We start from the raw sequence: 19489 nt of genomic DNA, 5'->3' as shown, positions 1-19489 counted from the left end.
GTTTAAAACTGTATCTATTGCATCGTGGGAGAACAATTTATACATGCACCTCTTTACAGTGTATATGCATTACATTTAGTGAGTGATTTAGCACCTGTGACCTGTCCGTGACTTTTACTAAAAATACCCGTGACTAAATCGTAGTCTTACTCACTATGAAGTGATTTTTGACCTTTTGCTTTCTCTCTTTGATGTTGCAGAAGAAATAATTTTCATTAGTTTCAAAATGATGTTTCTGTCAAATCTTTTCTTTCATGTGTTTATGATGAACTATTTTTTCCTGTTTCCTATAGCAGATTCATATATTTTTGTATGTATATGAATATTTATCAGTATGTGGTTGGGGGGTGGGACAACAGACCAAACAATACATAAACTTAACTTTTACTAATGTAATTTTGATATAGCCTTCAGCATGTTTAGTTATTTGGACATGCAAATATATGACTATCTAATATCCACAGTCTTTGCTGAGATAACATCGGATGCCATCAAATGAAGTTCTGCACAACGAACATGGATAGAATATAACTCATATGGATTTTTGTTTCTGCTTGGGCTAGGGCTCCACCGATCCAAATCCAGTGGACTGCTTCTCCTTCCCATGTATCACCATATAGCCATCCAGTCAAAATCAAGAATACTCAGTAGTGAGTTCCTGTGTCCCTTCCGTTAGACCAGTATTTTCTTTTCTTCTGAAAGTAACAGGCATGGGTACAGTAAAGCTCTTGAAGCAAGTAAAGCTCTTGAAACTCTTGACTGCTCTAGTAAACAGGAGAAGAAGGAGCTCCAGCTGTGGATCAGGGATGAATCAATTCATCAGATGATGCCTTCTGTGCCGCTTGTTGTGTGGACCCCTTCATGCTTCTAGAGAAGAGGTCTCTTGAGTGCTTCAGCTCTTGGCAGACACTTCAGCTTCCATGAGATGCCCTTCTGACAACAAGTTCAGGTGCCAGGTATGATTGCATTAGGGGAGGCCTTTTTGTTCTGCTCACTTTGGACTCCTCTTTAATCCTTTTCTTGAATTTGACCTTCCTCCAGATCAGAAAAGAAGTCCCCTCTCTCAAATTCAAGGTGCTTTTCTCCCCTTGTCCCTAGTGTTGTGTGGATCTCATACCAGTGCATTTGGCTTCTTTTACCATCATCTTCCCTCAAAAACTTTTAGTTCACCACAATTCCTAGGATTCCCTCCTTCCTTCTGACTAAAGATGCCACTGGCTGAACAAGAGCTATATAAAATACATATTTCTTGATATGCTAATCACCATATTTGTTTAGATAACTAAATCCCAGAAGTTCAGCCCTTCTTTTTTCATTTACCCAGGGTCCTTTCCAGTTCCATTCAAAAGGGAAATACACTGACCAGACAGACAATTTGCTTTTGGGGTCTTTCACATCCTCCTTTAAGCTGTTTGTGTAACTTGGGGATGTCTATTTGGGGAGGACCGTGGGGGACCCAAAGCCTACCAGAAAAGTACATTTGGCTCGACTATGAAAAGTGACTGTAAAAAATGTCATATACCTACACAGTAGATCTGCTTCCTCTGTGTATTCAAAGTTGTATCTGCTGACATGGGTGAGAAAAACACACTTTTACTTTTTTTTACAGCCATTAGCCTTGTCATTAACACACCTATTCCTTCTTTTGCAAAGACTCTAAGATCCCAGGCCGAGTCTGTAAACTGATCATATTGGATTAAGAAATTGAGTTATCATAAACAGGAAAAACCCTTATTCCATTTTTAAGATTCACTTTTCGGAGCAGACCCATCTTAAAACCATTCAGGCAATCATGCAGGAATCCTGGGAAAAGTTTCACATTACACCCTGCCTAAGCTGTCAGCAGTCTAAATTTGGCTGGAACTGTCCTAAATTTTACAATCCTGTCCTGGGTGTTTCTGGCAACTAGGCTTTGATCTAGTGCCCATTGAAGGGAATGGAAAGACTCTTCTTAACATTAGTGAGAGTTTAATTAGGCCTTTATCAAACAAGGAAGGAGTTTGTCCATTCATAAACTCTCATCTGGAGAAAGGGAGTTACTTTAGAGTATGTTAAAAGTTGAATTTTCACCATCTATGAGACCTTCGGAACGCCAGCATGATGCTGAACACGCTCACGTTTCTTATAAACCCCTAGCCCCTAAGAAATATCTTCAGTTCTCACGATTAAAACTGCTTTTCTGTGGGTCATTTGTACAGCCAGGGGAGTGGGAAGCTTCAAGCTCTATCCTGCAGCCATCTCAGCCTGGTTTTTCATCAAGTTAAGGCTCAAGCTTGTTTCTCAGTTTCTTCCCCAGATGGTTTTCTCTCTTTCTACTTGCCCCAAGAATTCTCTCTCAACATAATTTGTCTAGCACCTTGAAATGAGAAATTAAAGCACCATCTCAATCCTGCTATAAAGAGGACTCTTTATATCTATCTAAAAGAAATCTGGAAAGTAGGAATTCGGATCAATGGTTTATCGTTTTTTACACCCAAGAAAGGCTTATTAATCTCATAAGACTTCCAAGTTCACTGAGTAAGATGTTGCATTAAGGAAGTTTACCCTTCCTGGAGAAAGAGGCCCTGCCTTCAGTGAAGTGTTATTTTATAAGAGCTGTCTGCTTCTTGAGTTGAGATGGATTGTTTCCTCTTCAGAATTGTAGAAAGCAGCAACCATGTGTGCCTTACCTTTACAATTACAGGCTTGTGGCTGCCTTTTCAGATGCCTCCATTTGGAGATGGGGCCTGCATGCTGTACTTTAGTACAACTCAAAAAAATTTAGGTACTGACTGTGTTCTGGAACTGAGTGCTGCAGGTGAAGTTCCTCATGTCTGGACAGGCAGAAAGGAACATTGTAGAATGGTGATTTCTTATCTGATAATTTAATTTCTCCAAGACCACATATGCCAGCCCATTCGTTGCATGTTGTTTTCATTTTGCTGGTGGAACTGGGTGTTGACTTTCTAAGATTTTGTTCTTCTGAAGACTGTTTTGGTAGATTTTTAGTAGAATGACTTTCATTACTGCTTGGGAGGATTTAAGAGAGCAGATTTAGCCTCCTTTTAAAGAGGGAATGTCACACAAGCTTTTATTTTGTCCTGCTGGTATAGGAGGATTTATGCCATATGGAAGAAAACTGGAGAAACCCAATTAGCAGATTTTAAAAAATACTGTTTACATAGTAATTAGTTCTGCTTGAATTTTTCTGCAGATTTATTTTTCACTACAATGAAACTTCAAATGACTACATTAAAAATAACTTGGCAAGTATAAGCTTGTAATGGAGGTGTTTGCAAATGTGCTTGTTTGGAGAAGTACATAGCAGTCTGCAGTTTTTGTGGACTGTCCTGTTTTATAAAAAGAAAAGGAGTACTTGTGGCACCTTAGAGACTAACCAGTTTATTTGAGCATGAGCTTTGCTCAAATAAACTGGTTAGTCTCTAAGGTGCCACAAGTACTCCTTTTCTTTTTACGAATACAGACTAACACGGCTGTTACTCTGAAACCTGTTTTATAAAGAGAATTATTGGAAATGTATAGTCACATATCTGAAGTCCTGTTTGATAACTGAAATAACCTGAGATTGACTGACTGCCTAATAAGCTTTATGACTAAATGATAAAATTGGGCAAAGAGTAATTTCAGTAATTTTGTGAATACAGTTCCTCTCTTCATCATTGTTCTCTAACAACTGAGATGATAGCCAGAGTCAACCTTCCCTAGAGCAACTAAAAATAAAGGGGAAAAGGACTCTTGATCATTTGCTATATAGCTATGGATTCTGTTTTGGGGCCTTATTAATTTCATATTTTGGGGGTTATTTTTAGCAATTCTTGAGTTTTATGTAGCAGTTCCAGAATCAGGGGATTTCTGTTTGTATAGATGTATATTATATACATTACCCATTACAATAGTATGCACTGTAATGAGTAATCTCTTTGTGATGTTCCCTAACGCACTTTAACATAGCATGTGTCAAACAGTACTGTGTTAAAGCACACTAGGGAACCTTTAGTGCGCACCAGTGGGATTTAGACGTATCAGTTAATGCACAACATGTCAGTTCACTTTAGAAATCGCACCTTTGTAGTCCCCATTACTGCTCCATGTAGACAAGCCCTTCGATACAAGTAACCATATCAGGTGTTTTTCTGGTGTTCATTGAATAAACACAGATTTCCTCTTTATAAAAAATAAATTGGTATTTTATTGGTGTTTATCAGTTAGAACCTGAAATCAGGAGAGAGAGAGAGATCACTTCCTTTCTCTTAGTTACATATAAAAAACTCTGCTGGAATAATGAAGGATGGAATTCAGCTGTAGTGGTGATGAAGAGGTAAAGGTGCCTAGACTACAATAGGTAAAAAAGCATTACAGAAAGCCCCTTGAGCTATTCATCACCTGTAAAAAGTCTTCCACCCACACAAAATGACCAGGCATTTTACAAACTTTGATTATAATAGTTGCAACACCTAGGATGAGGTCTTTAACTCAGGTTGAGAGGAACAGGTTTTCTCTACCAACGTAGATAGGAAATAGCATATGTTGTGCTGCACTGGTGAAGTTATAAGTATTCCAATATATTTGTAACCAGCTGTGCCTACACTAGCATTTTTAGGGAAATCTCCTGTTGCACCAGCAGCAGCTATCATAGAAAACAACTACAAACATTTTTACCATCATGTCATACAGACCTGCTCTGGACAGAGCTTCACAACACAGTGCGTTAAACACGTATGTCCTGGCAACAGTAGCCCATAGCAACTCCTGCAGGAGTTGCAGGGCAGTGCAGTGTTGGAAGAGTTACCAAAAAATGTGCATATAGGCGAGGTACTAAAGCCTTGGTTACCCTTCCATTACAATCCAGTGAGGGAGCCCTTTGTCACAGACATGGTTCTAACTTGTAGTGTAAATTGGACCTTAATTGTGTTTGTAACCAAGCTAAAAGCCTACTGGGAAATGTAATTAAATTGTAGAAAGGAGCAGAGAAGAACCTAATCTCTTTGTAAAAAGAAAAGGAGTACTTATGGCACCTTAGAGACTAACAAATTTATTAGAGCATAAGCTTTCGTGAGCTACAGCTCACTTCATCGGATGCATACAATGGAAAATATAGTGGGGAGATTGTATATACACAGAGAACATAAAACAATGGGTGTTACCATACAGACTGTAACAAGAGTGACCAGGAAAGGTGAGCTATTACCAGCAGGAGACCTACATGCCTCCAGCTTTCATCCAGACCACACCACACAATCCATTGTCTACAGCCAAGCTGTACGATACAACCACATTTGCTCCAACCCCTCAGACAGAGACAAACGCCTACAAGATCTCTATCAAGCGTTCTTACAACTACAGTACCCACCTGCTGAAGTGAAGAAACAGATTGACAGAGCCAGAAGAGTACCCAGAAGTTACTTACTACAGGACAGGCCCAACAAAGAAAATAACAGAACGCCACTAGCCATGACCTTCAGCTCCCAACTAAAACCTCTCCAATGCATCATCAAGGATTTACAATCTATCCTGAAGGATGACCCATCACTCTCATAGATCTTGGGAGACAGGCCAGTCCTTGCTTACAGACAGCCCCCCAACCTGAAGCAAATACTCACCAGCAACCACACACCACACAACAAAAACACTAACCCAGGAACCTATCCTTGCAACATAGCCCATTGCCAACATATCTATTCAGGGAACACCATCAAAGGGCCTAATCACATCAGCCACACTATCAGAGGCTCATTCACCTGCTCATCTACCAGTGTGATATATGCCATCATGTGCCAGCAGTGCCCCTCTGCCATGTACATTGGCCAAACTGAATGGTCTCTATGTAAAAGAATAAATGGACACAAATCAGACGTCAAGAATTGTAACATTCAAAAACCAGTCGGAGAACACTTCAGTCTCTTTGGTCACTCGATTCCAGACCTAAAAGTGGCAATTCTTCAACAAAAAATCTTCAAAACCAGACTCCAATGAGAGACTGCTGAATTGGAATTAATTTGCAAACTGGATACAATTAACTTAGGCTTGAATAAAGACTGGGAGTGGATGGGTCATTACACAAAGTAAAACTATTTCCCCTTGTTTATTTCCCCTCCTACTGTTCTTGTAAAGTGCTGGAAATGGCCCACCTTGATTATCACTACAAAAGGTCCCTCCCCCCCCTCGCTCTCCTGCTAGTAATAGCTCACCTTTCCTGGTCACTCTTGTTGGCCGGAGCGGGGCCGGGCCGCCGGCAGCCGCAAGGCCTTTCATAAAGCTGTTGTGATTAAATGAAGCAGGGGAGGTAGCTCTCTTTTCTGGACACCCAGACAGTTAGCTATAACATCCCTTTTAATAGCTGGTCTCTACTTGCTTTACCTGTAAAGGGATAAAAAGTCTCACTGTGATGCACAGGTAAAAGGAAGTGAGGGCTCTCCTGTCTAGAACCTTTTAAAATGTGGGGAAAACTCTCCCTTTGTTTGTCTGTTCTCCCAACTGAGGGAGACCCCAGATATGTAAGTGGACCAGGAAATGTGTAGGAAGATGCAATTCAATTTTTCTCTTTTTATTTCTTTTTGGCTTGTTGAGTCCTCTGTGCGAACCCCAGGTGCTTTTGTTTTGCTTGTAACATTAAAGCTGGAGAAGGTAGGCGATGATACAGAGGCCTTCTTCGAAAATTTTGAAAGGGCCTGCCTTGGGTACAACATCCCTGCAGAGCAGTATATAGTGGAGCTGAGGCCACAACTCAACGGACCCCTAGCAGAGGTGGCAGTTGAAATGCCTAAAGAACACACGAATGAGTCCGAACGTTTTAAAAGGCCAGAACTGGGATGGGGCTGATCCCCGAGCGTGCCCGTCAGCGGTTCAGAGCCCTAAGGTGGAAACATTTCCCCAACACGCCTACCAGATTGTAAAAAATTGGGATGCCTAGATATCGGGAGCAAGTGTTAAGTCTCTGGAAGATCTGTCTCTCCTCATGCAAATGGAGCACGTCTTAGAGGGTGTTCCTGAGGAAATAGAAAGGTACATCCTAGGTGGGCAACCCAAAACTGTAATTGAGGCTGGGCAGATGGGAACCAAATGCATGGAAGTGGCGGAGAAGGAGGAAGCTAGTAGCAGTCAGTGGGGATACCAGAAGGGGCGACCCGAGATGACACCCCACCATCAGGGTCAGCCCAAGACCCCACCTCTCAAGGAGGAGCCCTCCATGCAGCCAGGGAGACCCCCAAATGCCCTTTTGTCCCATCACCCTATTCTCCAACTATCCACCTCACCCAGGCCCACAGTCAACTGGGTGATGCTTTAAATGTAATGAGCTGGGGCATGTGAAGGCCAACTGCCCCAAGAGCACCAGCCGACTGCAACTCATCACCCTGGGGTCCCACCGAGAGCCTTCAGGCCCAGATGCTTCGCAAATACCCCCAGAGCGAAGGGGAACTGCGAGTGTGGGTGGGAGGAAGGTTACTGCGTGGATAGACACTGGAGCACAGGTGTCAGCTATCCACCAATCCCTGGTGGACCCCAAATTCATTGACCCAGAGGCTCAAGTGACGGTGCAAAACAGGCCAACTGTTTTAACTTGCCTTCAGCCAGGTTGCCTGTCCAGTACAATGGCTGGTCAGGAATATGTATTTTTGTGAAAGTGACCACAAGTGACAATACACAGCCCCGTTAACTCATGGTGGATCCACATACATACAGGCTTTTCATGATACATTAATTTAAAGATATAATTTAATAAGATCATCCATACTTCAGAAGTGGTAGATCAGTGTAAAGTGTAAATCGGTGGTGGCACATGGAGGACCTGATGGTGGTCTTCAGCGAACTGGCAGATCCCACATTCCCAGGACTGAAATTACTATAAATGCGTTCCTAGTACTACTTTTATTTGTAAGCATTTGCTATACCTGCCACAGAGGTGTTGCCTGATCTCGAATGGGAGGGGAAATGGTCCATAGAACAATTTTGGTAAGATTAGGCCCACATCATGAACTGTCTGAGAACCCCGGAGATGAAGATGAGCAACAGCTTCTGCAGTGGCACCAGCTGTTGACTGTGAAGGTACAGAAGCTCCTATTTTCGGTTGCATTGGAAAAGGGATTTCCAGTTGGGAATATGTTCCCGTTTTCCCCCTAAAGGCCGATTGACAATCATGGTGAGAATTCACACACAATTTGTTTTTATACTATTTGAACATTTAATGTAGTGGCTGTTTGACTTCTTTTACAAACTTTTAAATAAGAAATCTCCAGATTTAGTGTCTGGCTTAAATCTGTCCTAGGCATTGCTTGAGTAGCAGCTCTTCAGAACACCATCTACATACCAAGATTTGGTGGAGAGGTAGGTCCTCACTAGGTCTGGTCTAATGCCTAGTTTTGTTTTGTTTTTGTTTTTCAAATACTTTTTAATTATTGGGTTTAGGGTAATTTTTAGTCTTTATTCACATGACAACTCAAATTTTGACGCACGGTGCTCATAAAACTGGTGGTTGGTGGAACATGAGCACACAAGCTTGATTTTGGGGCAGTAGGGGGAGGGCAAAAGGGGTAGCCCCAGGTGCTTACAAACCTTAGCAGGAGGGATTGGGTACACTCAAGCTTGATTGATGTCCTTTGTGATGCAAGTGTACCCAAGTGTGACTGATGGAGGGGGTAAATTAGGCCCACATAAATGTGAAAGGTGGTGGATAGGGAGACTGAGTATATGGAAACCTGACTAATTGGGAAGAAGTTCACACGCACATCTCATTAGTGAGAGGGAGGGGCAAGCAAGTTTGTATCGTGACAGCCTGAAGTCTTCCCCTTGGAATGCCAATCTCTCTATCACCCCATTAATTGCCCCTTACCAAACCAGCCTGTTTCATCACAATGAGCTACTGCACCATACACCCACAACTACAAGTGCTGGGGAAAAAATAATCTAGGAATGGGCAGAAATACAAAAGCCTTTCATCTGTTTCATCTGTGGATGAAAGGCAAATTGAACTAGGCAATAACAGTCAGCAACTAGTCATGGAAATGTGTACTTTATTATTACAGTTTACCCATAAAGAATGCTTGGTTTGCACATGAGTTTAAGCAAAAGCACAAAGAGAATCAATTTGTGTACTTAGAGTTTAAGACTGACTCAACGTCCTGGTGAATAAGGTGGTGGCAATGGGTCGGCGGAGATTTTGTCATATGCTGGTGGAGCATCAGGTACCTGTGGGAATGAAAAATGGGGTGAAGATGCTAAGTAGAGTGAACGCATTGAGGGACAAGCAAACCACACTAAAGCTGAAATAGTCTCATCTTCTAGCCGGCTCTGTATTCCTCTTAAAGAATTTCACATCGGATTACTTGGTTGTCCTTAAATAATACTGTAGTTCAGAACAGCTGAAACAACTGATTGTGAATTTATTTTAAAAAAAATTAAGCATTGCTTTCTTGGTTGTGCATAAGATTGAGTTCATTTTTTGATGAGACATTTGTCCATGCGGCTGCTATCAAAGAACAAATGTGCAGTACTTTAAGGATAGGCTTTTTCGAGGAGGTGGGGGAGGGAGATGTTGTTGATATTTCAGGTAGTTTATAATAAAACATTACAGTGTCTTGGCAGATGTAAGTACATATCTTATTACAAAATTAACAATATTTAGCAGCATATTTATTGCATATTGACCATAAATTATTTCATTACCCTTTCTCCTTTCTTCAAATTAATTACACACCATCATAACTCAATATATTTAACTCTTCATATTCACTTTCTGGAAGTTGAACTATTTTGGGGGGATGGGCATTCATTGGTTACAATAATGCATCTTTCTGTTCTGATTGATGCTGAGGACCCCAATTAGTGCTATGGTAATTAGCTAGTATGTGGATTTTGGTACTGCGTGTCAGAAGCACATAAACAATCAATATCCGATTATGGAATCCCACACACCGTAAAAATGGTAGAGCTGTTGACATGAAGACCCTGCTATTGCAGGATATTGTAGCATATAACTATTTTATTACAGCTAGTAGATCAAATAGGAATGATCATGTTGCAACTAAATCAAAGTAGCGTAAAGTCGAGGAGGAAGAAGAGAATTTTTTTTAAGACAAGCTATTAATATTAGATTTCACAAATCACTTTCATTACAAGAATTACATGAGAGTACTTTTCTTAACAGATTGGGTCAACATGTGGAAGATGCAGACCCAGCTTAGATAATGCAAATCCAGAAAAGAAACCATTGACCAGAGGTAAAAGTGCATCATTACTACTTCACCAGCAGTCATCTCACCGACTAACTGCAGCATTCACTAAACGTTGTAAGTAAATGAAACCTTGGACTTCACCTTACCACAGAGTTAAAGTTGCTGTACTCCTGTAAAAGTGCTTTGCAATCCAGTGGGGCATCTTCACCTGCCGCTCTTCTCATAGTGCCAGCATGCAAGCTTTTACTCTGATAGACAATAAGGAAAGGTGAGAGAGTGACAGAAAAAGAAACCTTGAGTATGACTATAAATGTATCACTTAAAGTGTGAAAGTCAATAAGAATGTGGATATAATGCCAGCAGGCATTGTGCAAGCTTTGTTACTCTGTCACTGCTAATGCAATCCATGATCTCTCTTTAGAGACGTCCAATCATGGGATGATCAAAAATGAGGACAAAGATGTACTAACTTGTTGCTATTGGATCCTGTTCTCCCCCAGCTGCTATGCCTCTCTCTGATGTCCCCTACTTTTAAAAATCATTCCTTCCTACATAAGAATGGCCATACTACTGACAGTGGCCAATGCCAGGTGCCCCAGAGGGAGTGAACCTAACAGGTAATGATCAAGTGATCTCTCTTCTGCCATCCATCTCCACCTTTGACAAACAGAGGCTAGGGACACCATTCCTTACCCATCCTGGCTAATAGCCATTAATAGACTTAACCTCCATGAATTTATCCAGTTCTCTATTAAACCCTGTTAGAGTCCTAGCCTTCACAACCTCCTCAGGCAAGGAGTTCCACAGGTTGACTGTGCACTGAGTGAAGAACTTCCTTTTATTTGTTTTAAGCCTCCTGCCCATTAATTTCATTTGGTGGCCCCTAGTTCTTATATTATGGGAACAAGTAAGTAACTTTTCCTTATTCACTCATGATTTTATATATACCTCTATCATATACCCCCCTTAGTCTCCTCTTTTCCAAGCTGAAAAGTCCTAGCCTCTTTAATCTCTCCTCATATGGGACCCGTTCCAAACCCCTAATAATTTTAGTTGCCTTTTTCTGAACCTTTTCTAATGCCAGTAGATCTTTTTTGAGATGAGGGGACCACATCTGTACGCAGTATTCAAGATGTGGGCGTACCATGGATTTATATAAGGGCAATAAGATATTCTGCGTCTTATTCTCTATCCCTTTTTTAATGAATCCTAACATCCCATTTGCTTTTTTGACTGCTGTTGCACACTGCGTGCACGTCTTCAGAAAACTATCCACGATGACTCCAAGATCTTTCTCCTGATTAGTTGTAGCTAAATTAGCCCCCATCATATTGTATGTATAATTGGGGTTATTTTTTCCAATGTGCATTACTTTACATTTATCCACATGAAATTTCATTTGCCATTTTGTTGCCCAATCACTTAGTTTTGTGAGATCTTTTCTGAAGTTCTTCAGTCTGCTTTGGTCTCAACTGTCTTGAGCAGTTTAGTATCATCTGCGAACTTTGTCACCTCACTGTTTACCCCTTTCTCCAGATCGGTTATGAATAAGTAGAATAGGATTGGTCCTAGGACTGACCCCTGGGGAACACCACTAGTTACCCCTCTCCATTCTGAAAATGTACCATTTATTCCTACCCTTTGTTCCCTGTCTTTTAACCAGTTCCCAATCCATGAAAGGATCTTCCCTCTTATCCCAGGACAACTTAATTTACATAAGAGCCTTTGGTGAGGGACCTTGTCAAAGGCTTTCTGGAAATCTAAGTGCACTATGTCCACTGGATCCCCCTTGTCCACATGTTTGTTGACCCCCCCCTCAAAGAACTCTAATAGATTAGTAAGACGTGATCTCCCTTTACAGAAACCATATTGACTTTTGAGGAACAATTTTATGTTCTTCTCTGTGTCTGATAATTTGATTTTTTACTATTGTTTCAGCTAATTTGCCCGGTACTGACGTTAGACTTACCAGTCTGTAATTGCCAGGATCACCTCTAGAGCCCTTCTTAAATATTGGCGTTACATTAGCTATCTTCCAGTCATTGGGTACAGTAGCTGATTTAAAGGACAGGTTACAAACCATAGTTAATAGTTTCACAATTTCACATTTGAGTTCTTTCAGAACTCTTGGGTGAATGCCATCTGGTCCCAGTGACTTGTAACTGCTAAGTTTCTCAATTAATTCCAAAACCTCCTCTCGTGTCACTTCAATCTGTGACAGTTCCTCAGATTTGTCACCTACAAAAGACAGCTCAGGTTTGGGAATCTCCCTAACATCCTCAGCCATGAAGACTGAAGCAAAGAATTCATTTAGTTTCTCTGCGATGACTTTATCGTCTTTAAGTGCTCCTTTTGTATCTCGATTGTCCAGGGGCCCCACTGATTGTTAGCAGGCTTCCTGCTTCTGATGTACTTAAAAAAACATTTTATTACCTTTGAGTTTTTGGCTAGCTGTTCTTAAAACTCCTTTTTCGCTTTTCTTATTACATTTTTACATTTAATTTGGCAGTGTTTATGCTCCTTTCTATTTACATCATTAGGATTTGACTTCCACTTTTTAAAAGATGCCTTTTTATCTCTCACTGCTTCTTTTACATGGTTGTTAAACCATGGTGGCTCTTTTTTAGTTCTTTTACTGTGTTTTTTTAATTTGGGATATACATTTAAGTTGAGCCTCTATTATGGTGTCTTTGAAAAGCATCCATGCAACTTGCAGGGATTTCATTCTAGTCACTGTACCTTTTAATTTCTGTTTACCTAACCTCCTCTCTGAAATTAAATGTTGGGCTGCTGAGGTTTTCTTCCCACCACAGGAATGTTAAATGTTATTATATTATGGTCACTATTTCCAAGCGGTCCTGTTAGTTACCTCTTGGACCAGATCCTGTACTCAACTCAGGACTAGATTGAGAGTTGCCTCTCCCCTTGTGGGTTCCTGTACCAGCTGTTCCAAGAAGCAGTCATTTAAAGAATCGAGAAATTTTGTCTCTGAATTTCATCTTGACCTGACATGTACGCAGTCAATATGGGGATAATTGAAATCCCCCACTATTATTGAGTTCTTTATTTTGATAGCATCTCTAATCTCCCTTAGCATTTCATCATCACTATCACTGTCCTGGTCAGGTGGTCAATAATAGATCCCTACTGTTATATTCTTATTAGAGCATGGAATTACTATCCATAGAGATTCTGTGGAACATGTGGATTCATTTAAGATTTTTATTTCATTTGATTCTACATTTTTTCACATATAGTGCCCTTCCCCCCCTCACCCCCCGCACAACCTGTTCTGTCCTTCTGATATATTTTGTACCCCAGAATGATTGTATCCCATTGATTGTCCTCACTCCACCAGGTTTCTGTAATGCCTACTATATCAATATCCTCCTTTAACATGAAGCATTCTGGTTCACCCATCTTATTATTTAGACTTCTACCATTTGTGTACAAGCACTTTGAAAACTTGTCACTGTTTATTTGTCTGCCCTTTTCTGATGTTTCAGATTCTTTATGTGAATGTTTCTTATCTGATCTGGCCCATACTTTATCCTTTTCCATCCTCTCCTCCTGACTAAAACCTAGAGAATCTCTATAATAGACTCTCCTCTAAGAGGGAAGTCTCTCCCCTCTCTTCTTCCATTCCTATTTCAGACCTGCATTGTCATTTCTTCTGTCCAGTTTCTCCCCCAACAAACAGCACAAACATCATAATTATATTTTCATAATAACATTTTTAAAGGGGAGATTCAAAGGGAAAAATTACTTTGTGCATTTTCTGTGATGTATAAAGAGAGCCTGAAAAGTGTTTGTTTTTGTTTTTGTTTTCCAAAGGTGGGTTTTTAACACTGTAGAAATTCAGGTCATGTGTACTTTGGAAGACACTATGCCCCATTGGAGGGGAGAGATAATAGGATTATGATACCACAAGTAATGAAGTACAACTTCTAATTAATTGGGATGAGAGGAGATTTTTATTCAGATTGTACACAACCTATTTAAGTAAAATATTTTGGAGAAAAGCTCTCATTGTTAAAAATTCAAAATTACTGTCTGGCTCAACTAAGAGAAGACAGAACTCCAAATATAGTATCTTTGCAATTCTTGGCAAGTACCTTTTTAGATCTTCTTTATACATAATCATGAAACCCACAAGAGCACAAATTCATTTTCCCCCTGTCAAGGTTCCTTCCCCACTCTGAACTCTAGGGTACAGATGTGGGGACCTGCATGAAAGACCCCCTAAGCTTTTTCTTACCAGTTTAGGGTAAAAACTTCCCCAAGGTACAAAATTTGCCTTGTCCTTGAACCCTATGCTGCCACCACCAAGCGTGTTAAACAAAGAACAGGGAAAGAGCCCACTTGGAGACGTCTTCCCCCAAAATATCCCCCCAAGCCCTACACCCCCTTTCCTGGGGAAGGCTTGATAAAAATCCTCACCAATTTGTACAGGTGACCACAGACCCAAACCCTTGGATCTTAAGAACAATGAAAAATCAATCAGGTTCTTAAAAAAGAATTTTAATTAAAGAAAAGGTAAAAGAATCACCTCTGTAAAATCAGGGTGTTAAATACCTTACAGGGTAATCAGATTCAAAACATAGAGAATCCCTCAAGGCAGAACCTTAAGTTACAAAAAGACACAAAAACAGGAATATACATTCCACGCAGAACAGCGTATTTTACCAGCCATTAAACAAAAGGAAATCTAAAGCATTTCTAGCTAGATTACTTACTAACTTTACAGAAGTTCTGAGTCTGCATTCCTGATCTGTTCCCAGCAAAAGCATCACACAGACAGGCCCTTTGTTTCCCCACCTCCAGCTTTGAAAGTATCTTGTCTCCTCATTGGTCATTTTGATCAGGTGCCAGCGAGGTTCTTAGCTTCTTAACCCTTTACAGGTGAAAAGGTTTTGCCTCTGGCCAGGAGGGATTTTATAGCACTGTATACAGAAAGGTGATTACCCTTCCCTTTATTTTTATGACACCCCCTTTGCAGGTTACCTTTTACATGTTCATGTGCACTGTGGTGTCTGTTTAACCACTATATTAAACACATAAGCTTGTAACTGTAACCCTTGTCCTTCTCTTCCCTACCCCCACTCCATTTGTTATTTAGGCCTGGTCTACACATGGGAGTGGGGATCAATCTAAATTACGCAACTTCAGCTATGTGAATAACGTAGCTGAAGTTGACGTACTTAGGTCTACTTACCATGGTGTCTTCACTGTGGTAAGTTGATGGCTGACACTCTCCCGTTGACTCTGCCTGTGCCTCTCACCCTGGTGGAGTATCCTAGTCGACAGGAGAGTGCTCGGTGGTCGATTATTGCATCTAGACTAGATGCAATAAATCGACCCCTGGTCCCCCCACTGGATCGATCGCTGGATCGATCCAGCGGGTAATGTAGACAAGCCCTTAGTCTCTCCCTCTAAGCCAAATCAAAGACTTAGATGAAAACTATTAAAGTGCTTAGCAGACTGGGGGTGTTCAATATATATTAGTGGCAGCATGATATAATTGAAAACATACTGGACTGAAAGTCTGCAGGACAGGGTTTTACACCTGGCTCTGCCACTGATCTACTGTGTGGATATTTTTTTTAATTTTTTTTTTTTGGACAAGTCACTTCACTTCCCTGTGCCTTAGTTTCCTCTCCCCCGTCCTTTGTCTTATTTTAAAAGCTCTCATATTATGTGTTTGTACAGTGCCTCGGTCAATAGTGCCCTGATCTTGGTTGTGTCCCCTAGGCACTACTGTAATAATAATGATGTTATGCCAGAATATGAGTTGCCACACTTACCCGGAGGTTTTTATAGCCACATCGCCTTTTGTAATACCAGCAGCCAATGATCAGTAAAACTGCAAGAACCACAACAAGGATTCCAATACCTGCAGCCCTGTTGCAAAAGAAAAACTAGATGAATTTTTCCATAAGTGAGTGTGTTTAGCACAAGTGTTTACAGCATTCAAATTTATCAGCAATTTCAAGAGGCTTCTATGAGAACACAAATGAACTATACTGTGCCTTTTAAAAAATAAAACTATTAATATGTTGAGCTCTTGAACCACCGGGCAGTGAGTAATCCTGCAGTGGTTCGATGATATACAGAGTATGAGGCATCACATGGTGACCATCAAAGATAAAAATAGCTATTGAACAGCAACCTCACCTGCTGGACACTGTACAACCGGCCCGCTGAATGAGACTTCCACTCATTTGTGGGCCTTTTGGACCTTCAGAATTTCATGTTAAACAACTTTTTTGAGGACTAGAGAACCATAGAAAAAGAATTGGCCAAAACCTTTCAGCAAAATTTGACAAAACATTTGTTCTTAGCTTCAACCCACTCCAGTTGGCAGCTACACATTCTTGTCTAAGTCTCTAATTCCTGCCAACCTCCCCATTGTAACTGACCTAGCTAAAGTCCTTGCCAAAAGCTTGACTATTTCAACAACTGGGAAAATGCAATCATTGCCTCAAATATTGGTCTCCAAAGAACCACCACTTATAGAACGCACCCCAATCCCTGAAAAAAGCATTCCCATAATGGGGAAGCTATGTAAGCAATGAAATGCCTCACTTGTGGAGACACACCCCATTTTTATTAGTTGAATCTCTTCAGGCAAAGAACACTGGGACCTCTGTCCAACATCTACCATGTTATAGCAAATGCCAGAGACACAAGGATTACTGGGTTTATAAATGATTACCCAACTTCAGAAAAGAGGTAAGAAGACTGTAAACTGTGCACAGACAATTTCCTAACTTGTGTCATGTACCATGACACACTAAGCAAAAGAACTGTGTGGTTAGAGGGTGGGAATTTTGAGTTACATTGTGTTTGGGGACCATGGGCTTAACAGTATATGTAGACATACATCTGTCTTTTCCCATTCTATGAACAGGATTCAAGACGGTTAGGATTCTAGTACCATTTAAAGAAGCCAGGAGACAAAAGAATTGTGAGATTTTATTCATCTTTATAAGGCCTTGTTACTTTCCCCGAACACAGAAATTCTGATTAATTTATCTTGGGTTCTGTTTTCTTTGTTGCAACCTGGAAGAAAAATCCTACTTTGTAAAATTCTGTTCCCAGGATAGAGGAAAACCTCTCAGTTGAGTCATTTATAAGTGGGCTTTCAGAGAATGGCACATCTGAATTTGAATGCAATTCTTTTCACTAGCTTTGAAGCTGTCATGGGTTTTGTTTTATACTTACTCTTGTGCTGCAAGATAAGTATATCGCTTCCCTCTGCTGAAGATGCCATCTGTTTGGTGGTCTCCTTTGGGCATTTTGTAAGACTGGTTTTGGTCACACCTACAAGGACAAGAGTAATCCATTACAATACTCCTAAGGCATAATACATTATCACCATTTCCATTATCAGAAGAAAGAGAGTTTGGGTTTCTTTTAAATATTTTTAGAAAAAGATAGCTCCATTTACACACAAGGCTGTGGTAACTTAATAAGAACAAAACACATTGGATCAAATTCAGCTGTCAGTTACACTGCCATAACTTTGGGTTTGCATCAGTATAACTCCACCAACTTTAGTGGAGCTACTCTGGGTTTGCACAGTGACTGAAAGAAGGATTTGGCTTGTTCTCTTTAGATATTTACAGGGTTCTGAAATAAAATTTCTCAAGAATGAGAATGGGTTTTCCTTTCAACCCAAGGTAAAGCCACTGTATTTTGAAACCAGCCCTGAAGACAATGTAGGAGGAGACCTCTGTTCTTTAGACCACTCATACATTTTTTGTTTGTTTGTTGTAAATTCATGACCAAATGATCGGTTCTTAAGAAAGCCATTTAGAGAACAGGAATAATCTGTTAATAATGCACTTTATCTAAGGGTGAGGTAGGGGAGAAGTAGATGAAAGAGAAGGTGAATATTTTACTTACAGTGTTTGTTTCTATTCCCTTTAAACAACCAAAGCCAGATACTTAGGCCGGTTTACACTAGGAAATAAGGTCGGTATAATTATGTCACTCTGGGAGGTGAAAAATCCAGACCACAAGTGACACAGTTAAACCTACCAAACCCCCGGTGTAGACAGCACTAGGCGGATGGAATAATTTTCCCGTTGACCCAGCCTGCCTGCAGGGGAGATGGATTACCTTTCCTGGCAGGAGAACCCCTCCTGTCAGCATAGGTAGTGTCTTCACTGGAGTGCTACAGCCACTGGAGTGGTCTATGTCTAGATAAACCCCTTAGCTAGCATAAACTGGCACAGCTCCATTGATTTGGAGAGAGCTGCACCAATTTATATTTGCTATCTGTGCATGCTTAATTGCCATTAGTTTAGGTTCCTGAGGGAAATTAACCATCCAAATCTGATCAGACAGAACAGTTTAAATCTAATTTATCTGACACAACCACAGAAAAAGACATAAGGAAATACATTGGTCTCAGTTAAATAGCAGAAGAGCAAATTCTACTGTATATTCCCAAAATAATCTCTCACCAAATTCAATTAAGACAAAATGACCCTTTTAGAAACAGATCAGACCGAATTAAATAACTTTTTCAGAGAGTTCAGAATGAGCCAGTAAACCTCTTCTGAAACTTAGTTTTAAAATAAAACGGGGAAATTCTAGCAGAATACAAAGCATGCAAGCCTCACCTTCTTCGCAGATCCACACTCTCTGCCTGCTCGGTGGACGCATAGGCAGCTTTTTTCTCTAGCACTTAATCTTTTTTTTTTTTTTTGGTCTCTACACTCATGACTATCACGAGTTTAAATTCCAAATGGTGCAGCCTTTGATTTCTTTAATTAGCATGAAAGAGGCCAAGCAGAGACAGCTTTTTCCCTTTCTTCTTCTCTCTCCCTGCCCCCCCCCCCATCTTTTTCGGTAAACAGCTACAAGATCTATTACTTTTCCATGCTCTCCCATACACTGCATAGGGCTGGGCCACACACAGGTTTTGCACCAATTTACCTAAATCAGTGAAAACTCCAAGTGTGGACACACTTGTACCTGTTTAAAACTGTTTATATTGCTTTTGTTTCAGAGTTAGTGCCTGTCTACACAAAGTTTTTGCACCAGTTTAATTGAAAGTTTATCTACACACAGTTTTTGGACCACTATAGCCACATCAGTTTAGAAACTGATACTGTATAGTTAAATAGGTGCAAATCCCTCATGTGTATGCAGTTATACCAGTGTAAAGAGCCCTTACACCAATGTAGCTCATTTGGTACTGGTAAGTAAGCAAGCGCTCTAGTAAAAAGAAACCACCTAAGCCATAACTACTACATTATGATTTAGTTAGTGTGGGGTTCAGGAGAGCAAGACATTTCTTCTGCTCTGTG

General features: G+C 40.5%; 2 protein-coding genes across 3 annotated transcripts in view; one reads left to right on the top strand and one right to left on the bottom strand.

Moving 5' to 3' along the window:
* KIAA2026 (KIAA2026 ortholog) overlaps positions 1-10197 on the top strand; it is a 118168-nt gene extending 107971 nt beyond the window's left edge. Inside the window, exon 4 of the mRNA XM_037901909.2 lies at positions 10142-10197. Coding sequence (XP_037757837.1) covers positions 10142-10182 — 41 coding nt within the window. The 3' untranslated portion in view covers positions 10183-10197. The remainder of the gene's footprint in view (positions 1-10141) is intronic.
* Positions 8992-18938, bottom strand: MLANA (melan-A). 2 transcript variants are annotated; one of them, XM_007065625.4, is made up of 5 exons: positions 18800-18938; positions 17394-17492; positions 15974-16070; positions 10316-10417; positions 8992-9183 (listed from the first exon to the last, which is right to left on the bottom strand). In XM_007065625.4, exons 2-5 carry the CDS (start codon positions 17465-17467, stop codon positions 9109-9111), a joined length of 348 nt encoding a protein of 115 aa, XP_007065687.1. In that variant the 5' UTR covers positions 17468-17492; positions 18800-18938; the 3' UTR covers positions 8992-9108. The 2 variants fall into 2 exon arrangements, with proteins under 2 accessions (XP_007065687.1, XP_043403496.1); XM_043547561.1 differs by lacking the exon at positions 18800-18938 and adding an exon at positions 18078-18112.
* Between the last annotated feature and the right edge of the window lie 551 nt (positions 18939-19489).

The sequence above is a fragment of the Chelonia mydas genome, chromosome 5 (assembly GCF_015237465.2).
Source record: "Chelonia mydas isolate rCheMyd1 chromosome 5, rCheMyd1.pri.v2, whole genome shotgun sequence".
In the NCBI taxonomy this organism is placed as follows: Eukaryota; Metazoa; Chordata; order Testudines; family Cheloniidae; genus Chelonia; species Chelonia mydas.
The sequence above is the reverse complement of the archived record's forward strand: the minus strand, read 5'-3'. Positions and strand labels throughout refer to the sequence as shown.

Bases quoted from the DNA above. Each gene is read 5' to 3' on its own strand.
- MLANA (XM_007065625.4), bottom strand. From the start codon at position 17,467: ATGCCCAAAGGAGACCACCAAACAGATGGCATCTTCAGCAGAGGGAAG. The intron at 16,071-17,393 runs GTAAGTATAAAA...CTTTTGCAACAG, and splicing joins ACTTATCTTGCAGCACAAGA to GGCTGCAGGTATTGGAATCC. The intron at 9,184-10,315 runs GTAAGGTGAAGT...TCATTCCCACAG, and splicing joins ACAGCAACTTTAACTCTGTG to GTACCTGATGCTCCACCAGC.